This window comes from Bos grunniens, chromosome 20 (assembly GCF_055505025.1).
Source record: "Bos grunniens cultivar Pamir isolate PY7600 chromosome 20, Bosgru_T2T1.0, whole genome shotgun sequence".
In the NCBI taxonomy this organism is placed as follows: Eukaryota; Metazoa; Chordata; class Mammalia; order Artiodactyla; family Bovidae; genus Bos; species Bos grunniens.
The window spans coordinates 5,342,397-5,364,373 of record NC_141184.1 but is presented as its reverse complement, the minus strand read 5'-3'; the positions used below and the strand labels follow the sequence as shown (position 1 = coordinate 5,364,373).

The window sequence follows — 21,977 nt, the reverse complement described above, 5'->3', positions numbered from 1 at the left end:
TGGTGTTTTCCTAGTGACGGAAGAGGGTAAGCATCTTTGCATGTGCGTTTTGCCATTTGTACATATTCTTTGGGGAAGTGGCCATTCGAACATTCTGCCCATTAAAAAATATTTAAAATATTATTGAGATTTGAGAGGTCTTGACATATCTGGATATAAAACGTCCATCGGATGTGGTTTGTCAGCCTCCATCAGCCACCCACCCCTTCACGGCGCTGAGTAACATTTCAGTGCACGATAACCGTCCCACACATGTCCACTCATCTATGCACGCTGAGTTGCCCAGATGTCACAATTAAAAAAAAACAAAACCAAATAAAAAACATTTCCCTTTTGTTTCTGCAATGAGGTTTTCTCCAGAGCTGTTTGCTTTTCATGACAGGGACTTTTCTAAGTATCTGGTGATTCTTGGTCATCAGTTCACACCTTTAAAAAAGGACCAGAAAAGCAGAGCAGGAGCTGTCACTAATGGGCAATACCACCCCGTGCAGGTTCCCACGCAGCCCGAGGCAGAAGGTGACAACCACCACGCTACATGCGATGGTTCCTGAAGACCCAAACGTGGAGGCCTTTTTTCCTAGCATGCAAGCATCTATTTGCTCTCGCTCTCCCTGGAGAGGCCTCCCAGCCCTGCCCCCACCATGCTTCTCCCCTGGGGATGGGCATAGAGCTGATTTCTGGGCTTTGCGTCCTCTTTACGAGGAGCGGGGGGAGCAGGCACTGTTACCCATTCTATGCAGTTGGCCCTCCACCCTCCCATCAGCTCTGGCATTTAGGGACGACCACCATCACAGCCCCAGGTGGCACAAGTGGTAAAGAACACGCCTGCCAAGGCAGGAGATGTGGGAGAAGTGGTCTCGATCCCTAGGTCAGAAAGATCCCTTGGAGGTGGGCATGGCAACCCACTCCAGTGTTCTTGCCTGGAGAATCCCCATGGATAGAGGAGCCTGGTGGGTTACCGTCCACGGGGTCTCAAAGAGTCAGACACGACTGAAGTGACTGAGCACGCATGCATATCACAGCACCTCTACTCGATTCTACCTGTCTCCACTCCCACACGTGCTGTGGATATGCTGCAATGACTCAATCTCATTCTCCTGACGGGGCCAACCCCAATCCTTAAACTCCTTCACAGGGACTGTAATGGGGGTCAAAATGCGGCAGAGCAAAGTAAAAGCATATGTTCAGCTTATCATATTTAACTGGGAACTTCTAAGTGTACTCCTAAAAATATAAAACCATTCCTTGGACGCTTAGTGCTCAGTCGTGCCCAGCTTTCTGTGACCCTTTGGATTGTACCCCGCCAGGCTCCTTTGTCCATGGAACTTTCTAGGCAAGAATATCAGAGTGGGTTGCCATTTCCTCCTCCAGGGGATCTTCTTGACCCAGGGATCGAACCTGAATCTCCTGTGTCTCCTGCAATGCATGTGGATTCTCTACCTGCTGAGACACCAGGGAAGCCCCAAACCATTCCTAAGGATGCTTAAAAAAAAAAAAAAAAAGAACTCTCCTTTCCAGATCACTATAGAAAGTAAACAAAAGCTGAAAACAAGCAATAAAAGCATAAAATATGATAAAAGAACATTTCAGTGTAAAAGAACATTTCAGTTAGTAAAAGAATTTGAGCTTTAAGTGGCAAAGTCCATTTGTTAGGTTGGTAAAGGTAACTGAAACAAAAGATTTTTAAAACTTGGAATGAGGAGACAGGCAAAGAAATGCCAGATGAACTTATCAACAAAAAGAGCTTTGTGGCCATCTTTTTATCAGAGCAGAGTTAAGGCACGGAGAAGGCAATGGCAACCCACTCCAGTACTCTTGCCTGGAAAATCCCATGGATGGAGGAGCCTGGTAGGTTGCAGTCTATGGGGTTACGAAGAGTCGGACATGACTGAGCGATTTCACTTTCACTGTTCACTTTCATGCATTGAAGAAGGAAATGGCAGCCCACTCCAGTGTTCTTGCCTGGAGAATCCCAGGGATGGGGGAGCCTGGTGGGCTGCCGTCTATGGGGTCGCACAGAGTCGGACACGACTGAAGCGACTTAGCAGCAGCAGCAGCAGAGTTAAGGCAAAAAGCATGAAGCAGGTAGATTATCTTATACTGATAGCAGGTACAGATTATAGAGTGGAAAACTATGAAAAACAACAGCATCAAAACATAGAGCAAGAACTGTTTGAAGTAAAATGAAAACGTGATCTGGAAGAAAAGGTTGCAGAGAATGCTAACAGTATAAATACTGTATCTGAATTAACCACAGAGCAAATGGCACCAATGTTTAAAATGATGTTGTATTTTATAAAAAAAGGTTTGAGGCTACAAAGGAAAACTCAGATTCCTCAAAGGAGAAATTGCATGGATAATAATCTCCAGTACACCCACACATGGGAAAAGAACAAAAAAAAAGTTTAAATAAAATTCCCCCAAACGGTTGAAAAGTAAAAAGCACCACTGCAAGCAAAAAGACTGGTTTTCCAAAAGCATTTAGATCAGGGCTTCTGTGATAGTCCAGTGGTGAAGAATCTGCCTTGCAAAGCGGGGGGACACTGGGTTCGATCCTGGCCCGGGAAGACTCCACATGCGTGCCTCACGGCTCCTGAGGCCGGAGCTCTGTGCTCCCAAACAAGAGAGGCCGCCGTAATGAGAAGCCTGAACACAGAAGCTCGGGAAAGACCGCATGCTGCAACCAGAGACCCAGCACAACCAAGAATAGATAAATACATAAAAAGCTAGAGTAAAACAGACAAAAAAAGATAAGCATTGAGAGCAACCAGTGAAGAGCTGCAAGATCAGAATGTCCACGTGAACCTAGTCTTAGCCTGTCATCTCCTCTACACCGGCTGGGAAATCCTTTTCTTCCTTTCTCATCTGTGCGAAGTGAATTTGAAAATCTAACTGGAGTTATACAGAGTGAAGTAAGCCAGAAAGAAAAACACCAATACAGTATACTAACGCATATATATGGAATTTAGAAAGATGGTAATGATGACCCTGTGTATGAGACAGCAAAAGAGACACTGATGTATGGAACAGTCTTTTGGACTCTGTGGGAGAGGGAGAGGATGGGATGATTTGAGAGAATGGCATTGAAACATGTATATCGTATATGAAATGAGTCGCCAGTCCAGGTTCGATGCACGATTCTGGATGCTTGGGGCTGGTGCACTGGGACGACCCAGAGGGATGGTACAGAGAGGCAGGTGGGAGGGGGGTTCAGGATGGGGAGCACGTGTACACCCGTGGTGGATTCATGTTGATGTATGGCAAAACCAATACAATATTGTAAAGTTAAAAAATACAATAAAATAAATATATTAAAAAAAAAAGAAAATCTTAGTAAACAGAAAATGAACAGAAACAGCAAAGACATGATCCCAATGGCTAAAGCAGAAAACAGAATGATAACCACACAAGAAAATAAAAGTGATCAAAATAATAATTCTGAGTTAGGAGTTCCTGTTAAGATTATGCAAAAATCATAGCAATCACCTCTATGATTTAATCCTCCTCTTGAATTTCTTGCTAATATAAGCAGCAGACAACACCAGTACCAACAGCTTCAAATACTGCAAAACAAGAGCTAACTAGCTAACTAGCTAACTAGGTATCTGAGAATGGTATGTTGCGAAGCTGGAGAACCTGAGATTAATGACAACAAAAAGCTGGAATTCTTAAAATACTCTTAGCAGCATGGTTGGATGAGATTGAGCAAACTCCAGGAGACAGTGAAGGACAGGGAAGTTTGCAGTGCTGCCGTCTTACGGAGTCACCAAGAGTCCAGCATGACTTAGTAACTAAACTAAAAAGCATGGCTGGATGTGACAAATACAGAAGCATCAGTGTGTGGGCGTGTATGCTCAGTCACGTTCAACTCTCTGTGACCCCACAGACTATATAGCTCGCCTGGCTCCTCAGTCCATGAGCTTCTCTAGACATGAATACTGGAGTGGGTAGCCATTCCTTTCTCCACGGCATCTTCCCGATCCAGGGACTGAAGCTGAGTCTCCTGTGTCTCCTGCATTAGCAGGTGGATTCTTTATTACTGTGAATACCTTTCATTCATCCTGGTTCTAAAATGTATTTGGGGACATAGTCTCATTCACAAGAAAGAATAAAATATCTAAAAATAACCCTAGCAGAAATGCATAAAATTTATATAAATAATGTTACACAGCTCTATCACGAGACAAAAAATATTGGGCACTCTGAAATGTAAGGGCTTACCTGGTGGCTCAGACTGTCAAGAATCTGCCTGCAATGCAGGAGACTGGAGTTCGATTCCTGGGTCGGGAAGATCCCCTGGAGAAGGAAATGGCAACCCACTCTAGTATTCTTGCCTGGAGAATCCCATGGACGGAGGAGCGTGGCAGGCTACAGTCCATAGTGTCACAAAGAGTCGGACACGACCGAGCGACTAACACACACACACACACGTGAAATGCTAATATGAGTGGGAAGGAGACTGCAGGGCTGAAACTCACGTTTACCGTCTGAACTTCTAGTGTGAAGAACTGTCCACACAGAAGAGTAACAAAATGACTGAGCCTTCAATGTAATTTTATTAATCTCCTTTATTTTTATATTGAACACAATAACGAACTGTCATAACGTGCTACGTTAGTGTCTAGCAATTGGAAGACAGGCAGACGAGGCAGACTGAGATCTCTTCCTGTGTCAGACACAGTGCGTGCCAGTGAGGCAGGGACTGCGCGTCAGATCCCCACTGAACTCCAAATTCTGGATCACAAAAAAGGAGCACCAACAGACGCAGAATCCCCAGCGGGCCTCTCTGACTCCCAGACAAGCCTCTTCTTGGCCAGGTACGCCTTCCAGGACCCAGGGCCCAAATCAGTTAAGGCTTGCTCAGATTTCTGAGTTTTCCAGACGACACTCTAAATATTTACTGTTTCATAGTTTCAAGTTGTTATTCAGTCAGAAAAAGGTTCAAAGTTTATTTGATCATAAAGTTTCCCTGCAGGAACATTCCAGTTTTAGTTAAAATGAAGCACAGAGTTTATCTGATCATAAAAGTTCCCTGCAAAAGCATTCCAGTTTTAGTTAAAATGAAGGACAACCACATCAAGAAAAGCTTTTCGAAAACCCTAAGAGACTGTAACAAACCGCTAATACCAAGAATACAGTTTCTACATGAAAACTCATGCGGAGGGAGCCCCTGCTTGGGAAGGTGAACCAGGAGAAGGGGAGAGGGGGGCTGATCCGATGGGGTGCCCAGGGGCCCAGAGAGCAGGGGCCAGAGGGCGTGCTCCCTGCCAGGAGGCGGCAGCTGAAGAATGCATAAGACACCATATCGTGCGTCTTGGAGTCCCCCCGTCACTCAGCATGGTCAGCAATCATAAGCGAACAGGAACTCTTTCCACTCACCCCTGTTCCAGTTCCCAGCTCTGCAAATGCAGAAGCAACAGAGGAGAGGAGGGGGTCTTCACCGTGTTCATTACATTTTCACGGCAGAGACTCAACAGCCTTCCAAAGGGGAGGCTCCTTTGACATATCTGGCAATACTTAGTCAATGTTATTACTGCCATTGATCTCTGTAGAGTTAGGAGCATCGAGAATAAGAAATTCTGCTTCAAGTTGCAGGTGTGCAATCTTGAAAAGTACTTAAAAAAAAAAAGTGCCTGAAAAAATTCTAGTTCTCCCTCAAAGGAGGAAGGAAAGCCATCCCAGGCCAGCAGCGCCTGGTGAAGGACATGATGGGAGGGCTGGCTGGGGCACCTTCATGCCCTCAGCCCAGGGCCACCAGAAGTCCTCCTGCGGGGGATACAGCGGCCTGTTCCTGAAGAATGCCCCTGGCCCCCTGCCTCCCAGTGAGGTCACGTGGTGGACCAGGCTGGAGCAGGTGCCAGAGGCCTTTGGTAGCAGCCTCCACTGGGCCTCTCCAGGCCCAACTTCTCTGCCCGCCCAGCACCCAATTGTGAGAGGCTGTGGGTACACCGTGGGTACCCAGAACTGTCTGATCTGGCGGGATGAGGGACATGAAGATAGAACATACCTCTGGTGGGGGGGAGGCGGATGTCACCTTTGACCTTAAACTCATGCTGTAGAGGTTGTGTAAGGGCTACAGAAATGTTTCAGTTCATGGAAAGTGAAAGTGAAAAGTGAAAGTATCAGTCGCTCAGTCGCGTCCGACTCTCTGCGACCTGATGGACTGTAGCCTTCCAGGCTCCTCTGTCCATGGGATTCCCCAGCCAAGAATATTGGAGTGGGTTGCCATGCCCTTGGCCAGGAGATGTTCCCAACCCACGGACGGAACCCAGGTCTCCTGCACTGCAGGCGGATTCTTTCCCATTTGAGCCACCAAGCCCCACTCCATGGAAGCAGACCCCAAATCAGAGGAGTTCAGATTCCTGACCTGGTTGGTGGCCAGCGTCATACTTTAGTCTGTGATTTCAGTTTGATTAGACTGTTATTAGGCAGCTTACACATTTGCTAGGGGAAAAAAGTCCTAGAGCAAATCTTAAAACAGTGAAGTACCAGAAAAATCACAGAGACATCAGTTCATTGACATGGTCCCGAGAGAAACATCATCGAAAAGCTTCAAGTCAAAGAGAATTCCACTGACGACAAACTTAAACCAAAAATGGAATCATGATTTTTCTGAATTTTGGATAATCTTCAAATTTCTCATGGTACCACCTGAAACAAGACAAAAAAACACGTTAAAAAAGTTACTTTTCTCACTAAAACGTTTGACAGATGCTAACAAAATGGACAATAGTCTCCTCATAAAGGGATCCTGACCTTTTCAAAAGTACTAATAAAACAGTAGAAATGAACACAGCATTGATAAAGAAACAGACTCCAATCAAAAAAGAGTAATAAAAATTCTGGCATCTCAGGTACACAGCTTGACTTTGTCAGTATCATGAATATCTATCCACATCTGATGGTACAGCATGATTCGAGCAGACGTGACACCTATAATTCACCTTTATACTGGCAAGGAAAGTTATAGGCATGTGATAAACACACGGATCAGGATACTGGAGGGCTACCTTAGCAGACCATAGAAGCAGACAGACTGGGGGACGGGGGGGGGGGGGAACCGAGCAGGTGTGTCCTGACTATGGTTTGGTGACTCTGAGAGTTTTCTCCAGTCCTCGGAGGAGAACTAGGGCCCAGGGTCTGTGGCAAGAGCACACAGCTATGGGCCGGGCAACTCTCAAAACAAATCTAGGAATATGCAACAGGGGTCATTCATAATGTGGCCCTCCACTCAAAGAGGCATTTTCAGTTTTGACTATAAATGAAGTCAACCAAGGCACACTCACTCGTTGTGGAAAGGGTTGCAGCTAAGTGGATGGAGTAAAGATGAAAAAACAATCGGACAAAATGGAGAAATAGAGGGAAAAAGGGAGCTTCCCGGAGCACAATGAAGGTTAAACAGACTGAAAACAATGATGGAAAATGATTAGCTATTATTTTCAGAGATGGCAGAAATATATGAAATATACCTGTTATAAAGATGGCAGAAATATATGAAGACAACAACCAGGAAGTGAGTCAGTAAAACCCTGTTGATTTTAGATTCTTGGATGAAGCATCCCCTCCCCTGACACGTGTGTGTGTGCATGCTCAGTCATCTCCGACTCTTTGTGCCTCTGTGGACTGTAGCCCGCCAGGCTCCTCTGTCCATGGGATTTCCCAGGCAGGAATACTGGAGTGGGTTGCCATTTCCTTCTCTAAGGGATCTTCCCAACCCAGGGATCAAATCCACATCTCTTGCATCTCCTGCATTGGCAGGTGGACTGTTTACCACTTGAGCCCCCTGGGAGACCATAGCAATCATGGACTTCCAGATCAGTGATGGTGTCTGAGACAAGAAGGTTGAGGCCATGGTGACCATGGACTTTTCCAGATCAGCGATGTGCCTGGAGACAAGAGGGGTTACACACAGCAGTGGAGCCGAGTACACGCACCATCCACGTGTTGACTCATGTTGGCCTGTGCTACAGTTTGAATGTGAACCCTGCAGAGTCGTGTTAAAAACCTAAGGCCCAAGGTGATGATCGTATTAGGACGTGAGGCCTTCGGGGGGTGATGAGGGTGGAGCCTCAAGAGTGGAGTCAGTGCCCTGATTAAAGGGGCCCCAGAGCCCCTCCCTCTTCCCGCCTTATGAGTTTACAGCAAGTAGGCGCCATCCGCGACCCAGCCGAGGGCCTCCCCCAGAACTGGCCCTGCTGATGGCATCCAGATCTCAGATTTGCTGCCTCTAGAACTGGGAGAAACAGATGTCCCTTGTTTATAAGGCCCTGGTTTATGGCATGTTTGTTACAGCAGCCTGAATGGAATAAGACATCCTGCTCGGGATCCAGGACACAAACCAGCTGGTTCCTAAGAGCCTCCCATGGCTCAGCAGGGCAGACACCAGGCCAGGAGGGCAGGAAGTGAGTCCCTCTCCCGACCCTGCCCGGGGACTGGGGACAGCGGCCTCAGAAGGGCAAGAGTGAAGGCGAGCGGCAGTCCAAAGTCAACAAGGACAGCCTCACCTGCATAGCCCTCGGGACAGCTCCAAGCACTGTGTGGCCCAGGAAGCTGTTCTACTTTGTTCAACCACTGAGACCTCACATCCACCTCAAGAAAAGACTTCAAAGCAGAGGTTACCAAACTTTTTGGCACTAGAGGCTGGTTTCGTGGAAGACGGTTTGTCCAAAGACCAGGTCAGGGGAATGGTTTCAGGATGCTTCAAGCACATTATATACATTGTGTACTTTATTTTCTTTTATTATTCCATCAGCGCCACCTCACACCACCAGGCATCAGATCCCAGAGGCTGGAGCCCTGCTTACAAGGAGCCTTCCAGTAGTCCAATGCTTAACACTCTGTGCTCCCGCTGCAGGGGGCACGGGTTTGACCGCTGGTCAGAGAATTGAGATCCACTAAGATCACTCATGCTGTACAGCATACACACACACACACACACATATACACATACACATTTTATACATGTGTTTTCTTGTTCAGTCGCTCAGTTGTGTCTGATTCTTTGTGATCCCATGCATGGCAGCATACCAGGCTTCCCTGGCCTTCACTACCTCCCAGCGTCTGCTCAACTCATATCCATTGAGTCGGTGATGCCATGCAACCATCTCATTCTCAGTCACCCCCTTTACCTCTCGCCCTTAATCCTTCCTAGTATCAGGGTCTTTTCCAAAGAGTTGGCTCTTTGCATCAGGAGGCCAAATATTGGAGCTGCAGCTTCATCATCAGTCCTCCCAGTGAATATTCAGGACTGACTTCCTTTAGCGTGGACTGGTTGGATCTCCTTGCAGTCCAAGGGACTCTCAAGAGTCTTCTCCAACACCACAGTTCAAAAGCATCCATTCTTCAGTGCTTAGCCTTCTTTATGGTCTAACTCTCACATCCAGTTCATGACTACTGGAAAAATCACAGCTTTGACTACACAGACCTCTGTCAGCAAAGTGATATTTCTGCTTTTAATACACTGTCCAGGTTTGTCATAGCTTTCCTTCCAAGGAACAACGGTCTTTGAATTTCATGGCTGCAGTCACTGTCCACAGTGATTTTGGAGACCAGGAAAATAAAGTCTGTCACTGCTTCCACTTTCCCCCTTCTATTTGCCATGAACTTGTGGAACAGGCTGCCACAATCTTAGTTTTCTGAATGTTGAGTTTTAACCCAGCTTTTTCACTCTCCTCTTTCACCCTCATCAAGACGCTCTTTAGTTCCTCTTCACTTCCTTCCATTAGAATGGTAAAATCTGCCTATCTGAGGCTGTTGATATTTCTCCCACAAGATGATTCCAGCTTGTGATTCATCCAGCCATAGACACTTTTAAAAGGACAAGCAGCATATTTCTATTACTTTTCTCATTCATTTTTCTACCCCTAGAATCAAAGTTTATGTGACACTAAGCAGGGCTGGATATCACTTCTTTGTCTTGAATTCATTACTGTCGAGGCTGAACTGACGTCTCACTGCCTTTCTGCTGAATGCGGAATAACCCTGTAAGCGTTTGTGTGTCTGTGTGTTTCTAGCTCATGAAAAGCTTCGTGTTCCCAATCTCTCTTCCAGAAGCATTCCTCCGCCAAGGACGGGTCACTGATGGGTGAGTAAACACTTTCCAAGTGTAAACAAATCACAGATCTTTATCGAAGTCTTACAAAATACACTGTTGTTCCAAGAATCTAATTTTTTTTTAAATGTATTTTTGAAGACGTTAGATATTTTTAGTCTAAAGAGATGATAATAAATGGTTTCAGCCAGGCCTGTGGAAAGCATGGATCTTTCTGGTTCTGGGCAAAATGTTTCGTAGGCCTGAGGTGGCAGGGAACAACCAGCAGAGGAGAAAACCGAGCGTCTCAGACTCCCTGCCTGTGCTCACGGCCCCGTGGACACTGCATCCCAGAAAGGCTGGTGTGTCAGCTTCCCGGGGCTGCTGCGACACAGAGCCACAAACCTGGGGCCTGAAATGACAGCACGTCTGTTCTCACCGCCTGGCAGCCAGAAGCCCACCATCTGGGCGCGGGCAGGAGCACGCTCCCTCCCAGGCCCCAGGGGACAGTCCGTCCTGCCTCTCCCAGCTCCTGGCTGCCTCTGGGTGCCCCGGTCCGGGACGGCATCGCTGCATTCTCGGCCTCCAGCTTCCCTCTGTGTCTGTCTGCTGCTGGCCATCTTCTCTCTGTGTGTCTGTCTGTGTTCAGGTTTCCCTTCTTCATAAGGACACCAGTCCTTGGGCCCCACTCCAGCGCCACCTCAGCCGAACCAGCCCCATCCGCACAGACTCCACTCCCAGGGTCAGGACACAATCCGACACACGCCAAACTCCCAGCATCGCTGTGGCATCAGGGGGACTGTCCCGATGCTGAGCCAGTCTGGGAGCCCTCCCGTCGCAGGACACGTGACTTCCAACCTGCCCGAGGCTTTGTTCCCCGAGCCTCGGTTTCCCACCTGTTAGACTGGGCAGATGGCCTTCAAGATCACCTCATCTTTAACACCCATTGTTTTTTATGTTGATGGTCCAATGCATCACAGGCCTTTTCAGGGATCTGATAAAGGCCGAGGCCCCACACTCTGGAAAATGATGTGAAATGATGTGATTTCGGGGCACGGTAACCTAGAGCCCATTGGGGACCCCGGGCCCGGGTGGTGGGGCACACCTATGGGACGGGACTCTTGCCGGGGCACGATGCCGACTCTTCCAACTACTGCTGCCTGGTCAGCATCCCCCACTGTCATGGGCGAGTCCACAGCAGACCCTGAATCCCCTGCCAGACATTGAACTTGACCATGGAGCCCAGCCATGGCATATCAAAGATGCCAGAACAGGGCAAAGCAAACAAGGATGCTGACACATGCCTGACGATTACAGCTAGGCATTTCTTCAGACATTTGTGCTTTTCTGTTTTAATGTAGCTAGAAGTGTTAGTCACTCAGTCGTGTCTGACTCTTTGTGACCCCATAGACTGTAGCCTGCCACGATTCTCTGTTTGTGGAATTCTCCAGGCGAGAATACTGGAGTGGGCTGCCACTTCCTCCTCCAGGGGATCTTCCTGACCCAGGGATCAAGGCCGGCTTTCTCGAATTGCAGGCAGATTCTGTAATGTATGAACCACCAGGAGAGCCCTTTTGTCTAGCTAACGCCTGGTATAAACTGGGATTTGACAAATTATTATGAATGCTTCTAAAATCTAACCTGAGGATTGCTCTGCGGAGATCAGAGAACAAATTAAAAATGCCGAACATGTTTTTGAACATACTTGTGATGTTGCTGAGCCCTGGTGAACAGGACGCAGAAGGTGAACACAGCAAAAGCCCAGCCCTGAATGGACCAGCTGGCGAGGGCATAGCCGCACCACTCCACGACTTCTCCGAAGTAGTTGGCTGCAGATATGTATTCAAACAAGCCCCCTAGGAGAAAACAGAGCCAGCAGCACGTTTACTAAAAAACAATGCCTAACGAAACCTTGACTGAAGAGAGACCTGTGGATACCTGCAGGGACAACATAAAAACCAACTCTGGAAAAATATGACCTTTACAGAACTTGTATCGATGAGACACCTCCAATAAGACCAGCTTTACTATTTCATACTACAACTTCTGGTAGTACCTGCATGCCTGTATCAACATTCACCTGTTTATCTGACTATAAAAATGCTATGGCTTTAACATACTTCAGTATGTTGCTTCAGTAGCTAACGAGTCAAGCTGACAAAACTTAAACAGGGCTGGGAAGCACAGACTAACAGTGTTAGTCTGGTTAAGAGGGACTTCTAGGAACCCCTGGACAAAAAAGGGAAGGAAATACTAATTTTCAAGGGCAGATTCACTTGTGCGTTCACTCATCAAGTCTTCCCAGATGCATCAAGTCTACACGACAGGCCACACCTTCTTCTAAGGATGTGGGATGCTCCATGGATGAGACCGCTTGCTCCACATCTGGGCTATTACGCCCCAGGGAGGGTTCGGGGGACTCAAGGGGCAGAGCAGGGTGAGGGGGCTGGGAGTGGGGCTGGGCTGGAAGGAGCTCGGGCCAGAGACCACAGCGGCACACTGCAAGGATAACCCCAGGGCCATAGCTTAAGCAATTTGAGGCTCATGGGGTTTTCTGGTTATTTGTTCCACTGTTATTTCTGTACGGTTTCCAGGAAGATAAACACAAGGATTCCAGCCTGAGTGCTGCTGTTTGTGCTGTTCACCACTGCTCTTTGAGTTTTTAGCTTTGCCAACTGATTAAAAAAAATTTTTTTAGAAGCTCTGTTGTTTTTTTAACTTCTATATCTATTTAGTTCTTTTTATAGTATGCTACTCCTTTACTCATACTTTCAATCCCTTTATGGTTTAAATATTTAAGTTTTAAATATGAAAGTTTATAACCTGTACCTGAATTCTAAGCTCTGAGATCGCTCACATCAATGACACCCTTGCTCATGGGGATCTGTTCCTCATGGGCTCTGCAACCTCTGACTGTGGCAATTCTCCCGCGGTATAGGGTCTGCTGGGCTCTCGAGGCCTGCGTGGAAGGCAGGTTCTCTGGGAATCTGGGTTTGCCTCGATCGTGGGTGTGAGCCCACCACCCCCAGGATCACAAGGATCCTAATTCGTGGCTGGATGGTTTCTCAGATCAGGCAAGTGGCACGTATTTGGGCTACAAGCCAGCCTGAGGGACAGCGGGTAGTCACCGATTCAACCAAGATGCACTCGGGGCTTTAGCCCTCACTTAGATTTTGCCCTCTGATGGTCACGTCTGCTCTTGATACCATACTGATGCATTTACAAATTTTACTCAACATATTAAAGTGTTTTGGAAAGAGGGTCACTCAAGGTATCAATTCTAATCTATGGCAAGAAAGGAAGTGATGGACACCCCTCGTAGACCATAAATCCTCACTCATACGCTCTTTCCAAACACAGATATAACTAGAGTTTCCTTTTGGCCTCCATTAGTCAGAACTGGTTCTTCTATCACTTTAACAAAACAACGGTCAGTCACTGCTCCTACGGGTAGTAGCGGCGCCCCGGAAACCTGCAGCGACGAGCAGCGTGCTTCAGCTACGAGCTCCGGCAAAACCAAAGCAGCGTGGCGTGACGCCACGTGATCGTGGAACGCGTGCTAGGTCGAGCCCGACTCTTTGCAGCCTGATGGACCGTAGCCCACCAGGCTGCTCTGTCCATGGAATTCTCCAGGCAGTCAATTTTAGAATAAATTCTCCATTTTCAGTACATACCTCTTGGTATTTTATAGCCAGTTTCCCCTGGTTTCCTGAGGTTCCTCAGGACATGATCTGAGTGGATGTTAATCAGCATGCCTATCAACCATAAGGCAGAACCTAAACAAGATAAAACATACAAGGGTATTATGGTAACTAAGCCACAGAATTCACAAGCCCAAGTGTGAATGAACAGTATTATTGTAATCCTTCACAATATCATTAGAGGCATAACATACAAGCCTTGACCAATAGTAAAAATCATGGAAATAAATACTGTGCTTTATTTAGAAAGATGACTTATAGGTATTGTGAGATAGGGCTTTGTGCTTCTAAAAACACTACTGAATTACCCAATTTATTTAAAATAGCTTTATCTGATGGTCACAATCTATGTTTTTAGGATGACTGGGATGACTAGAAATATGACTGAAGCACAAGCCTCTTTTCTAGGAAAAGGTATTGTCATCGTGGGTCGGCCCACAGAGTTGTCATCGTCCGTGGGTCGGCCCACAGAGTCGTCATCGTCCGTGGGTTGGCCCACCAAGTTTATGTGACGCCACAGACACTGTCTGAAGCACGGCACCGCCCCCCCGCCATGGGCAGATGTGGGGCAGGGAGTCCCCAGCGTGTGCTTTACCAGGGCGGACTGCACTCAGGCCCTTGAGGGGGTGGTTCCCAGAAGCTGAGAGCTGGTCCTCATTTCTCTGTAATTTTATGTAACGATTTAATGTAGATCCACACCCCTCCCCTACTCATTTCCTGCTCGCTCATCATTTGGCATTCATGGGTCTGTTCATGTCCTCAACTCTCAACAAAACTGTCAATTGCCAGCTGCCTGGCTCTGGGTAGATATTCCTGATATATCTATATCAGTCCTGATATATCTGAATGCTTTCTCTCCCATTCTTAAACGACTTCAGAGGTTTTTTATCAGTTAAAAGTTTGCATTGTTTCTCAATGACATATGCTCTCATTTTCAATTCTTCCTATTCAATCGTGGAGAAGTTAAGAAGTCTATATATAATTTCCTGAATGTCTTAAACTTTAGACCAGCTTCAGAGGGTTTGCAGGGCACAAGGCCTACCTGCAGAACTACTTCAAATGACACTTAAATGCACAGGCCAAAGAATTCTTTTGTTTTATTGCTGTTCATCAATAATTTTCAAACAATCCATCCCAGAAGCAATTCCCATGAGAACCTCAAGTAGTAGTAGGCTTAGCTGCTCAACTGTCTCTGACTCTTTGCTGACCCACGGACTGCAGCCCACAGGCTCCTCGGTCCATGGGATTCCCGAGGCACAACTACTGGAGTGGGAAGCCATGCCCTTCTCCAGGGGACTTCTTGCCTCCAGGGACTGAACCCAGGTCTCCTGAACTGCAGGCAGTGTCTTCACCATCCAAGCCACCCAAATAAACATTGAAAACTGTTATCTTTTAGTTAAAAAAGAAAAACATTCCCTTCCTCTGTCCTTGGTTGCCTACTCGTAGGGGCTGGTGAAGCCACTGCTCTGCTGTGACTCGGGCAAGGTCTGGGGCCGCCTGATTCACCCCCTGACCTTTCCTCCCTCAGGTGACCAGGACCTAACTTCGGCCCTTCTCGGAACCTCAGAAGGCAGAGGTGTGGGTGCGATTCCTGGCAATGGGCCAAGCCTGTTGTTTCCTTCTTCCTTCTGGCAACTGGGGCAGAAGAAAATCAGATAGAGAGCAGGTAAATCAAGACCGTGTTTGGGGGCAGGGAGCAAATACAACAGCTCAGTCTGGTATTCCGTGGAGGCACAGATTGTGGAGCTGGCGTGGGTGTGTGCTAGGTCGCTCAGTCATGTCCAACTCTTCGACCCCGTGGACTGTGCCCACCAGGCTCCCCTGTCCATGGAGTTTCCCAGGCAAGAACACTGGAGTGCGTTGCCAGGCCCTCCTCTGGGGGATCCTCCCTTCCCTGGGATTGAGCCAGCGTCCCTTAGGTCTCCTCCGCTGGCAGGCGGGGTCTGTACCACTAGTGCCATCTGGGAGTTTAAACGTTAAGTTTTCTCTATTATGACCAATTCATAGATGTGGAGCGAAAAAAAAGGAGAAATGGAGGGTCACTTTATTTTTTAATTTGTTTCTGGCTGTGCTAGGCCCTCACTCCTGCACGTGGCTTTCCCTGGTCGTGAGGAGCGGGGGCGACTCTCTAGGTACAGTGCTCCGGCTCCTCACTGTAATGGCTTCTCCTGGTGCAGACCACGGTCTCTAGGACACACCAGCTTAGCTGGTCTCAGGCAAGTGAAATCTTCCCAGATTAGGGATCCAACTTATGTCCCCTGCACTGGACCACCAGGGAAGTCCTAAGGTTACTTTATATAGTTTAAAGGGCTTTAGGGCAATTTGAAAAGTTGATGGACTCTTAGGAGCTACCCGTGTGCGTGTGTGTGTGCTCAGTGGCTCCGTTGTGTCCAACTTATCGCAACTCCCAGAATGGGACTCTCCCCCTCCCCTCCCTGCCAGGCTCCTCTCTCCATGGAATTTTCCAGGCAAGAATACTGGAGCAGGTAGCCATTTCCCTCTCCAGGGGATCTTCCTGACCCAGGGATCGAACTCACGTCTCTGGCATGGGTAGGCAGATTCTTTACCACTGCACCACCCGGGAAGCCCACTAGCTACCTTGGGAGAAAGCTATAACTGAATGTGCTAGAATTTCTAAACATTAGGAGGGTAAGCATATAGAACTTTCCTTATAGACAAGAGCCCCCAAAGTACATATTTTTAACATCCTTGCAAATATTTTTGATGACTTTTTTTTACCATTTTTGTTTTTAGAAATTGTAAGGTTATAATTAGAACTGGAAAATGTACTAGGAAAGTCAAAGTGTTAGTCGCTCAGCTGTGTCTGACTCTGCGACCCCAAGGACTGTGGTCCACCAGGGCCTCTGTCCATGGGATTCTCCAGGCAAGAATACTGGCACAGATTGCCATTCCTCCCTCCAGGGAATCTTCCTGACCCTGGGATGGAACCCGGGTCTCCTGCATTGTGGGAAGATTCGTTACTGTCTGAGCCACCACCAGGGAAGCCTGGAAAATGTGCTACTTTATATTAACTGATAAAAATAAAAAAAATTTTCAAAAACCTCATAAACCTCAGAGTTTAAAGTCTAACTGTCTCGCTGAAGATGACCGACTTTCTCTCGCTTTCCAGAAGAAACTGTAGGAGGTTTGATGACAGTCTTAGATTACACGGCCTGTTAGTGCCCAAGTGGCCTCAGTCTCAGTGCCTTGCTCAGTCTGCTGCAGCTTGTTGCTATTTTTAGGTCACCTTAAGAACAGGTATCTGTGCTTTCGGCGCTTGAGTGGGTGAGAGAGCAGGGCGCCTGCGTCACGGGGACAGCCTGACCCTCCATCCCGCCAGCGCTCAGCCCCCTGGCCTAGGTCAAGGGGCCTTCACAGACTCTCTGTTCTCTCAAGACGCGTGTGCTTTCTAACTGGACCCTACCAGAAGGTGAACACCGAGCTGAAGGTCACAGGGACGGGAGGCGTCACTGAGGACACTCACCTGTTAGAAACCGGGGGTCGCTGAGCCAGTCGTCCGCGTACACTGCGTACTGACTCAGGTACCTGCTCTGCAGGTAGCCGTTATAGGTGCAGAAGATGAACGCCAATAGGAAGGCATACAGCGGCATGGGCTTCCCTCCTCGGATCAGAAATGGGAAAACCAAGCTCCTTCAGAGACAAGAAATGTATATTTTTTAAAGCAACAATGATAAAGAATCTAATGTCAGCAATTCTCCTTTAATGTCTTAAACTTTTTTTTTTCTTTTTAAGCATGAAGATTTTCTTTATTTTCTTCTTGCAGCAACGATTAGATATTTCCTCAACTGGCTCTTGGGCTTCCATGGTGGCTCAGACGGTGAAAAATCTACCTGCAATGCAGGAGACCAGGGTTCGATCCCTGGGTTGGGAAGATCCCCTGGAGGAGGGCATAGCAACCCACTCCAGTACTCTTGCCTGGAGAATCCCATGGACAGAGGAGCCTGGCAGGCTACAATCCATGGGATCGCAAACAGTGGGACATGACTGAGCGCCTTTCACTTACTGGCTATTCTATTACTATTATCTCTAATTGTCCCAGATGTCTTGCAGAGTTTTCCAACTAGAGGAGCTCAGCACCGAATTACAGGTGTGCCAGAGCAGTGCTGCCTAAGCCCTCCAGCTGATCGGGGCAGGATCTGGGGAGGCCAGTGCTCCGAAACAGCTATGTCTTCCCAGGGAGCCTTCTTGTCAGATTATATGTGTCATGTACCTTGTGTGCTATAATGAGAAACAGATTGAGAAGCTCTGCTTTAAGTGCCTTGGATTTTTAATCTTGATTTTTATATAAAAGTCATTCTTAGGAATACTTGCACAGATGTACTATATCTGTTGAAAGCAGAATTTCTAGTTAAAGAATTAACTGTGTTTCAATAATGTACACCACTGTGCAAAAGTTCAGGGTTCTAGTTATACAGAGTGTGAAACAGATGCACGGAATGAGAGAGAACGGAAGGTCCCATCCTCCTGACACCAGTGACTCAGTCTGGTCCAAGGTGTTTGAATTTGAGGGCCACCGTTACTTTATCTGTCACCATGGCGATGGCTGTCATCTCCCTAGTGCCCACCACGGGCAAGGCCTCCCAGCTCCCTGCACAGAGTCACTGTCACCACACTTGACAGAGGACACGGTTAAGACTCAGCATGCCCCAGTCATCTGCTTAAGGTCATGGGCTAGTGAGTGGCTGAGTTTAAGTACACTTTGGCCACCTGATACGAAGAGCTGACTCACTGGAAAAGATTGTGATGCTGGGAAAGATTGAGGGCAGGAGGAGAAGGGGAGGACGAGATGGTTGGATGGTATCACTGACTCAGTGGACATGAGTCTGAGCAAGCTCAGGGAGATAGTGAAGGACAGGGAAGCCTGGCGTGCTGCAGTCCATGGGGTCATAAAGAGTCAGACGTGACTTAATGACTGAACAACAGTCTTAGGGTTGCTCAGCCCCGTCTGACTCTTTGTGATCCCATGGGCTGCAGCCCTCCAGGCTCCTCTGTCCGTGGGATTCTCCAGGCAGGCATGCTGGAGTGGGTTGCTATTTCCTTCTCCATGGGATCTTCCTGACGCAGGGGTGGAGCCTGGGTCTCCTGCACTGCAGTGGATTCTGTGCTCTCTGGTTGTACTGCCTTGGTTTAGGTGGACACTGTTGCTTAGCTGCTCAGTTGTATCCGAGTCTTTGCAACCCCGTGGACTGCAGCCCACAAGGCTCTTCTGTCCATAGCATTCCCAGATAAGAATGCTGGAGTGGGTTGCCATTTCCTTCTCCAGGGGATCTTCCCTTCCCAGGGATCGAACCCTTGTCTCCTGTGCCTCCTGCATTCGCAAGAGGATTCTTTACCACTGCGCCACCTGGGAAGCCCTTAGTGTACATCAGTAGAAGTTTAAAGACAGAAATTAAAAGGACAAGAAGCTAGAAATATAGGAAAAAAACAAGATGTAAAACTTTATGTTGTGTGTGAATTTTCTCTTTAAAATCAATGCGTCATATATTTAAAAGGGGGTCATCACTACATAGCCTATAGCCCTTAAGACGATAATAAGAAACGATTTCAACAGCTTTATGCCAACAAATTTGACAACACGGATGAAGCAGACAAAATTCTTAAAAGACAAAGGTGACCAAAACTGACCAAAGAAGAAAGTGACAACTTTAATCCCTCTATCAAGGAAAAAGAATTCAGATGCAAGGAATTCTAGAAAAGCCAAAACTAGAGCCAGGGGAAGGGATCAGCAGCAAAGAAGCACAAAGGGCACATATGGGGATGCGACGTCCTATACCTCTGGGTTGTGGTGATGACCACACAACCGGATCCAGTCACCAAAACTGATCAAATGGAAGTTGATTTACGTAAATGACAGCTTAAAACGGGAAAATGTGCACACTTATAGTTTCCGTTTTGGCCCTCTGCTCCAGGGTAAAAACACAAACGACTGTTAACAGTCAGAGCACAATAACAGTACTGCGAAGTCACATCCTCAAGGCATTCTCTCCCCAACAGTTTCACTCAGCATCTCGGGAGAGCTTTCCCAGGAATCACAAGCAGGTTCTCATCTTGTTCAGCCACTTCCCCCAGAGACCTTGTGTAAGTTTAGGGCAAAGCAAGAGCTGGACGGGAAGCATCCATCAGGCGATGACACCACGAGTGGGGCAGCTATTTGCCTGGAAACCACAGTGCTGACAGCTCAGCCGCTCTTTGTGACCCCACAGACGGCAGCACGCCAGGCCTCCCTGTCCGTCACCAACTCCCACAGTTTACTCAAACTCACGTCCACTGAGTCGGTGATGTCATCCAACCATCTGGTCCTCTGTCGCCCCCTTCACAAGCCCCTCAAAAAGAACAGGGAGGGACTTTCCTGGTGGCCCAGTGATAACAACTCTACGTTTCCAACGCAGGGGGGTGCAGGTTCGCTCCCTGGGTGGGTAATAAGAATCCACACGCTATGTCCCAAGGTACATGTGTGCTCAACTGTATCCAACTCTTTTTGACGCTCTCTGCAGGCTCCTCTGTCCATGGAATTCTCCAGGCAAGAAGGCTGGAGCGGGCTGCCACTTCCTCCTCAGGGAATCTTCCCATCCCAGGGCTCAAACCCACATCTCCTGCATTTGCAGGCAGATTCTTTACCGCTGAGCCGCGGGGGCAGCCCACGTGCTGTGCGGTACACAGAAAGAAGAGCCATTTCCCTCTGCGTCGGGGAACCGTGGCTCCTACCCGGGCTGACGCTGGTACAAGTTGACTGGCACTGGGACGCAGGCGAATGCAAACAGCGACACTGCAAGACCAGGGCTGGGTCTTGACTGGGGGTCCCGGCACAGGCTCCCTCAGAAACAGGCAGGGGTTCTGAGGGGTCGCGACCGGGCACTGTTGCCATGGCACCTTTCTGCTCCCCCCAGATTCTCAGCCAGGGCAGAGGGCCCTGTGTTAGAGCCAGAGGAAGCGGCTGATGACAAGACAGACCGGTTCTCAGCCTGTCCCCGAGGGCCCAGACTTGAGAAGCACCAGGAATAAGCGATCTCATTCCCCAAGTCAGCTCAGGGGATTCCCGAGCCTTGGGAAAGCAGGAAGGGGACTGTATGGTGAGAAAGTTGGGGAAAACAAACTTCTCGGGAAGCTACGGTCTCAAGGAATTTTCCAGGAAAGAAACTGCAGGACCAACTGAGAAAATACTAGAATTCCAAGTTTGGAGAAACATGAGGGAAGAAAAGTGAGCAGGAAATAAGACTGGTGGGGCATGCAGGGGGTGTGGGCTGGGTTTAGAAACATGCCCGCAGAAATGCAGAGTGCTCAGGTCCTGAGAGTCTGGGATGGCTGACCTGAGCAGAATCCACACAGAGTTCAACATGGGCTAACAGGGATGCACGATCTGAAGTGGAGGAAAAAAACCCAGGAAGCTCAGAGTAGAAAAACCAGGTCCTAAAAAGTGGTTGAGAAGGAAATGGCAATCGACTCCAGTGTTCTTGCCTGGAGAATCCCAGGGATGGCGGAGCCTGCTGGGCTGCCCTCTATGGGGTCACACAGAGTCGGACACGACTGAAGCGACTTAGCAGCAGCAGCAAAAGGTGGTTGAAGGGGCCTTCCCTGGAAGTCCAATTGTTAAGACTTCACCTTCCACTGCAGGCGGCACGGGTTCAATCCCTGGGTAGGGGACTAAAATCTCGCATGCAGCGTGGTCAGGCCAAAAAAAAAAAACAAACTACAGTTGAAGGCAAATTTCTAGGTTAGTCGCCACATATCTCTAGGTTATAAACGTATGCAATGCTGAAGGGCCAAGTCTGAGGAAACACTGCGGAGGTGAAGACCTCTGTAACTTTCTGTAACCTGAAGATTTCTCCCCTCTGGTTTCCAATTCTGCATGGGCAAACACCGGCTGTGTGTGTGTTAGCTCTCAGTTGTGTCTGACTCTTTCCGATCCCACGGACTATAGCCCACCAGGCTCCTCTGTCCATGGGATTCTCCAGGCAAGAATACTAGAGTAGGTGGCTATTTCCTTCTCCAGGGGATCTCCCCGACCCAGGGATCGAACCCTGGTCTCCTGCATTGGAGGCGGACGCTTTACCGTCTGAGCTACTGGCTGGCACGCCGTAAAGGTGGAGCCCAGAGCTGCCTCGTTTAGCCTTCCTGACCGGTCTCCTGGGTCACTGACGTTCTGTGACACCAGTGTGAGTGTGGATCAGGTGTCGGCAAACACAGCCGCCGGGCTGAGTCCAGACCTCCACCCGCTGTCTACAGCC

General features: G+C 48.2%; 1 protein-coding gene across 1 annotated transcript in view; it reads right to left on the bottom strand.

Annotated features, from left to right (window-relative positions):
- Nucleotides 1-4,550: 4,550 nt before the first annotated feature.
- The window catches only part of SRD5A1 (steroid 5 alpha-reductase 1), a 37,936-nt gene continuing 20,509 nt past the window's right edge, over nt 4,551-21,977 (bottom strand). The window contains exons 3-6 of the mRNA XM_086361162.1: nt 17,216-17,382; nt 13,705-13,806; nt 11,736-11,886; nt 4,551-6,651 (exon numbers count right to left, since the gene is read on the bottom strand). Of these exons, the coding sequence (XP_086217288.1) occupies nt 6,585-6,651; nt 11,736-11,886; nt 13,705-13,806; nt 17,216-17,382 (487 nt within the window). The 3' untranslated portion in view covers nt 4,551-6,584. The remainder of the gene's footprint in view (nt 6,652-11,735; nt 11,887-13,704; nt 13,807-17,215; nt 17,383-21,977) is intronic.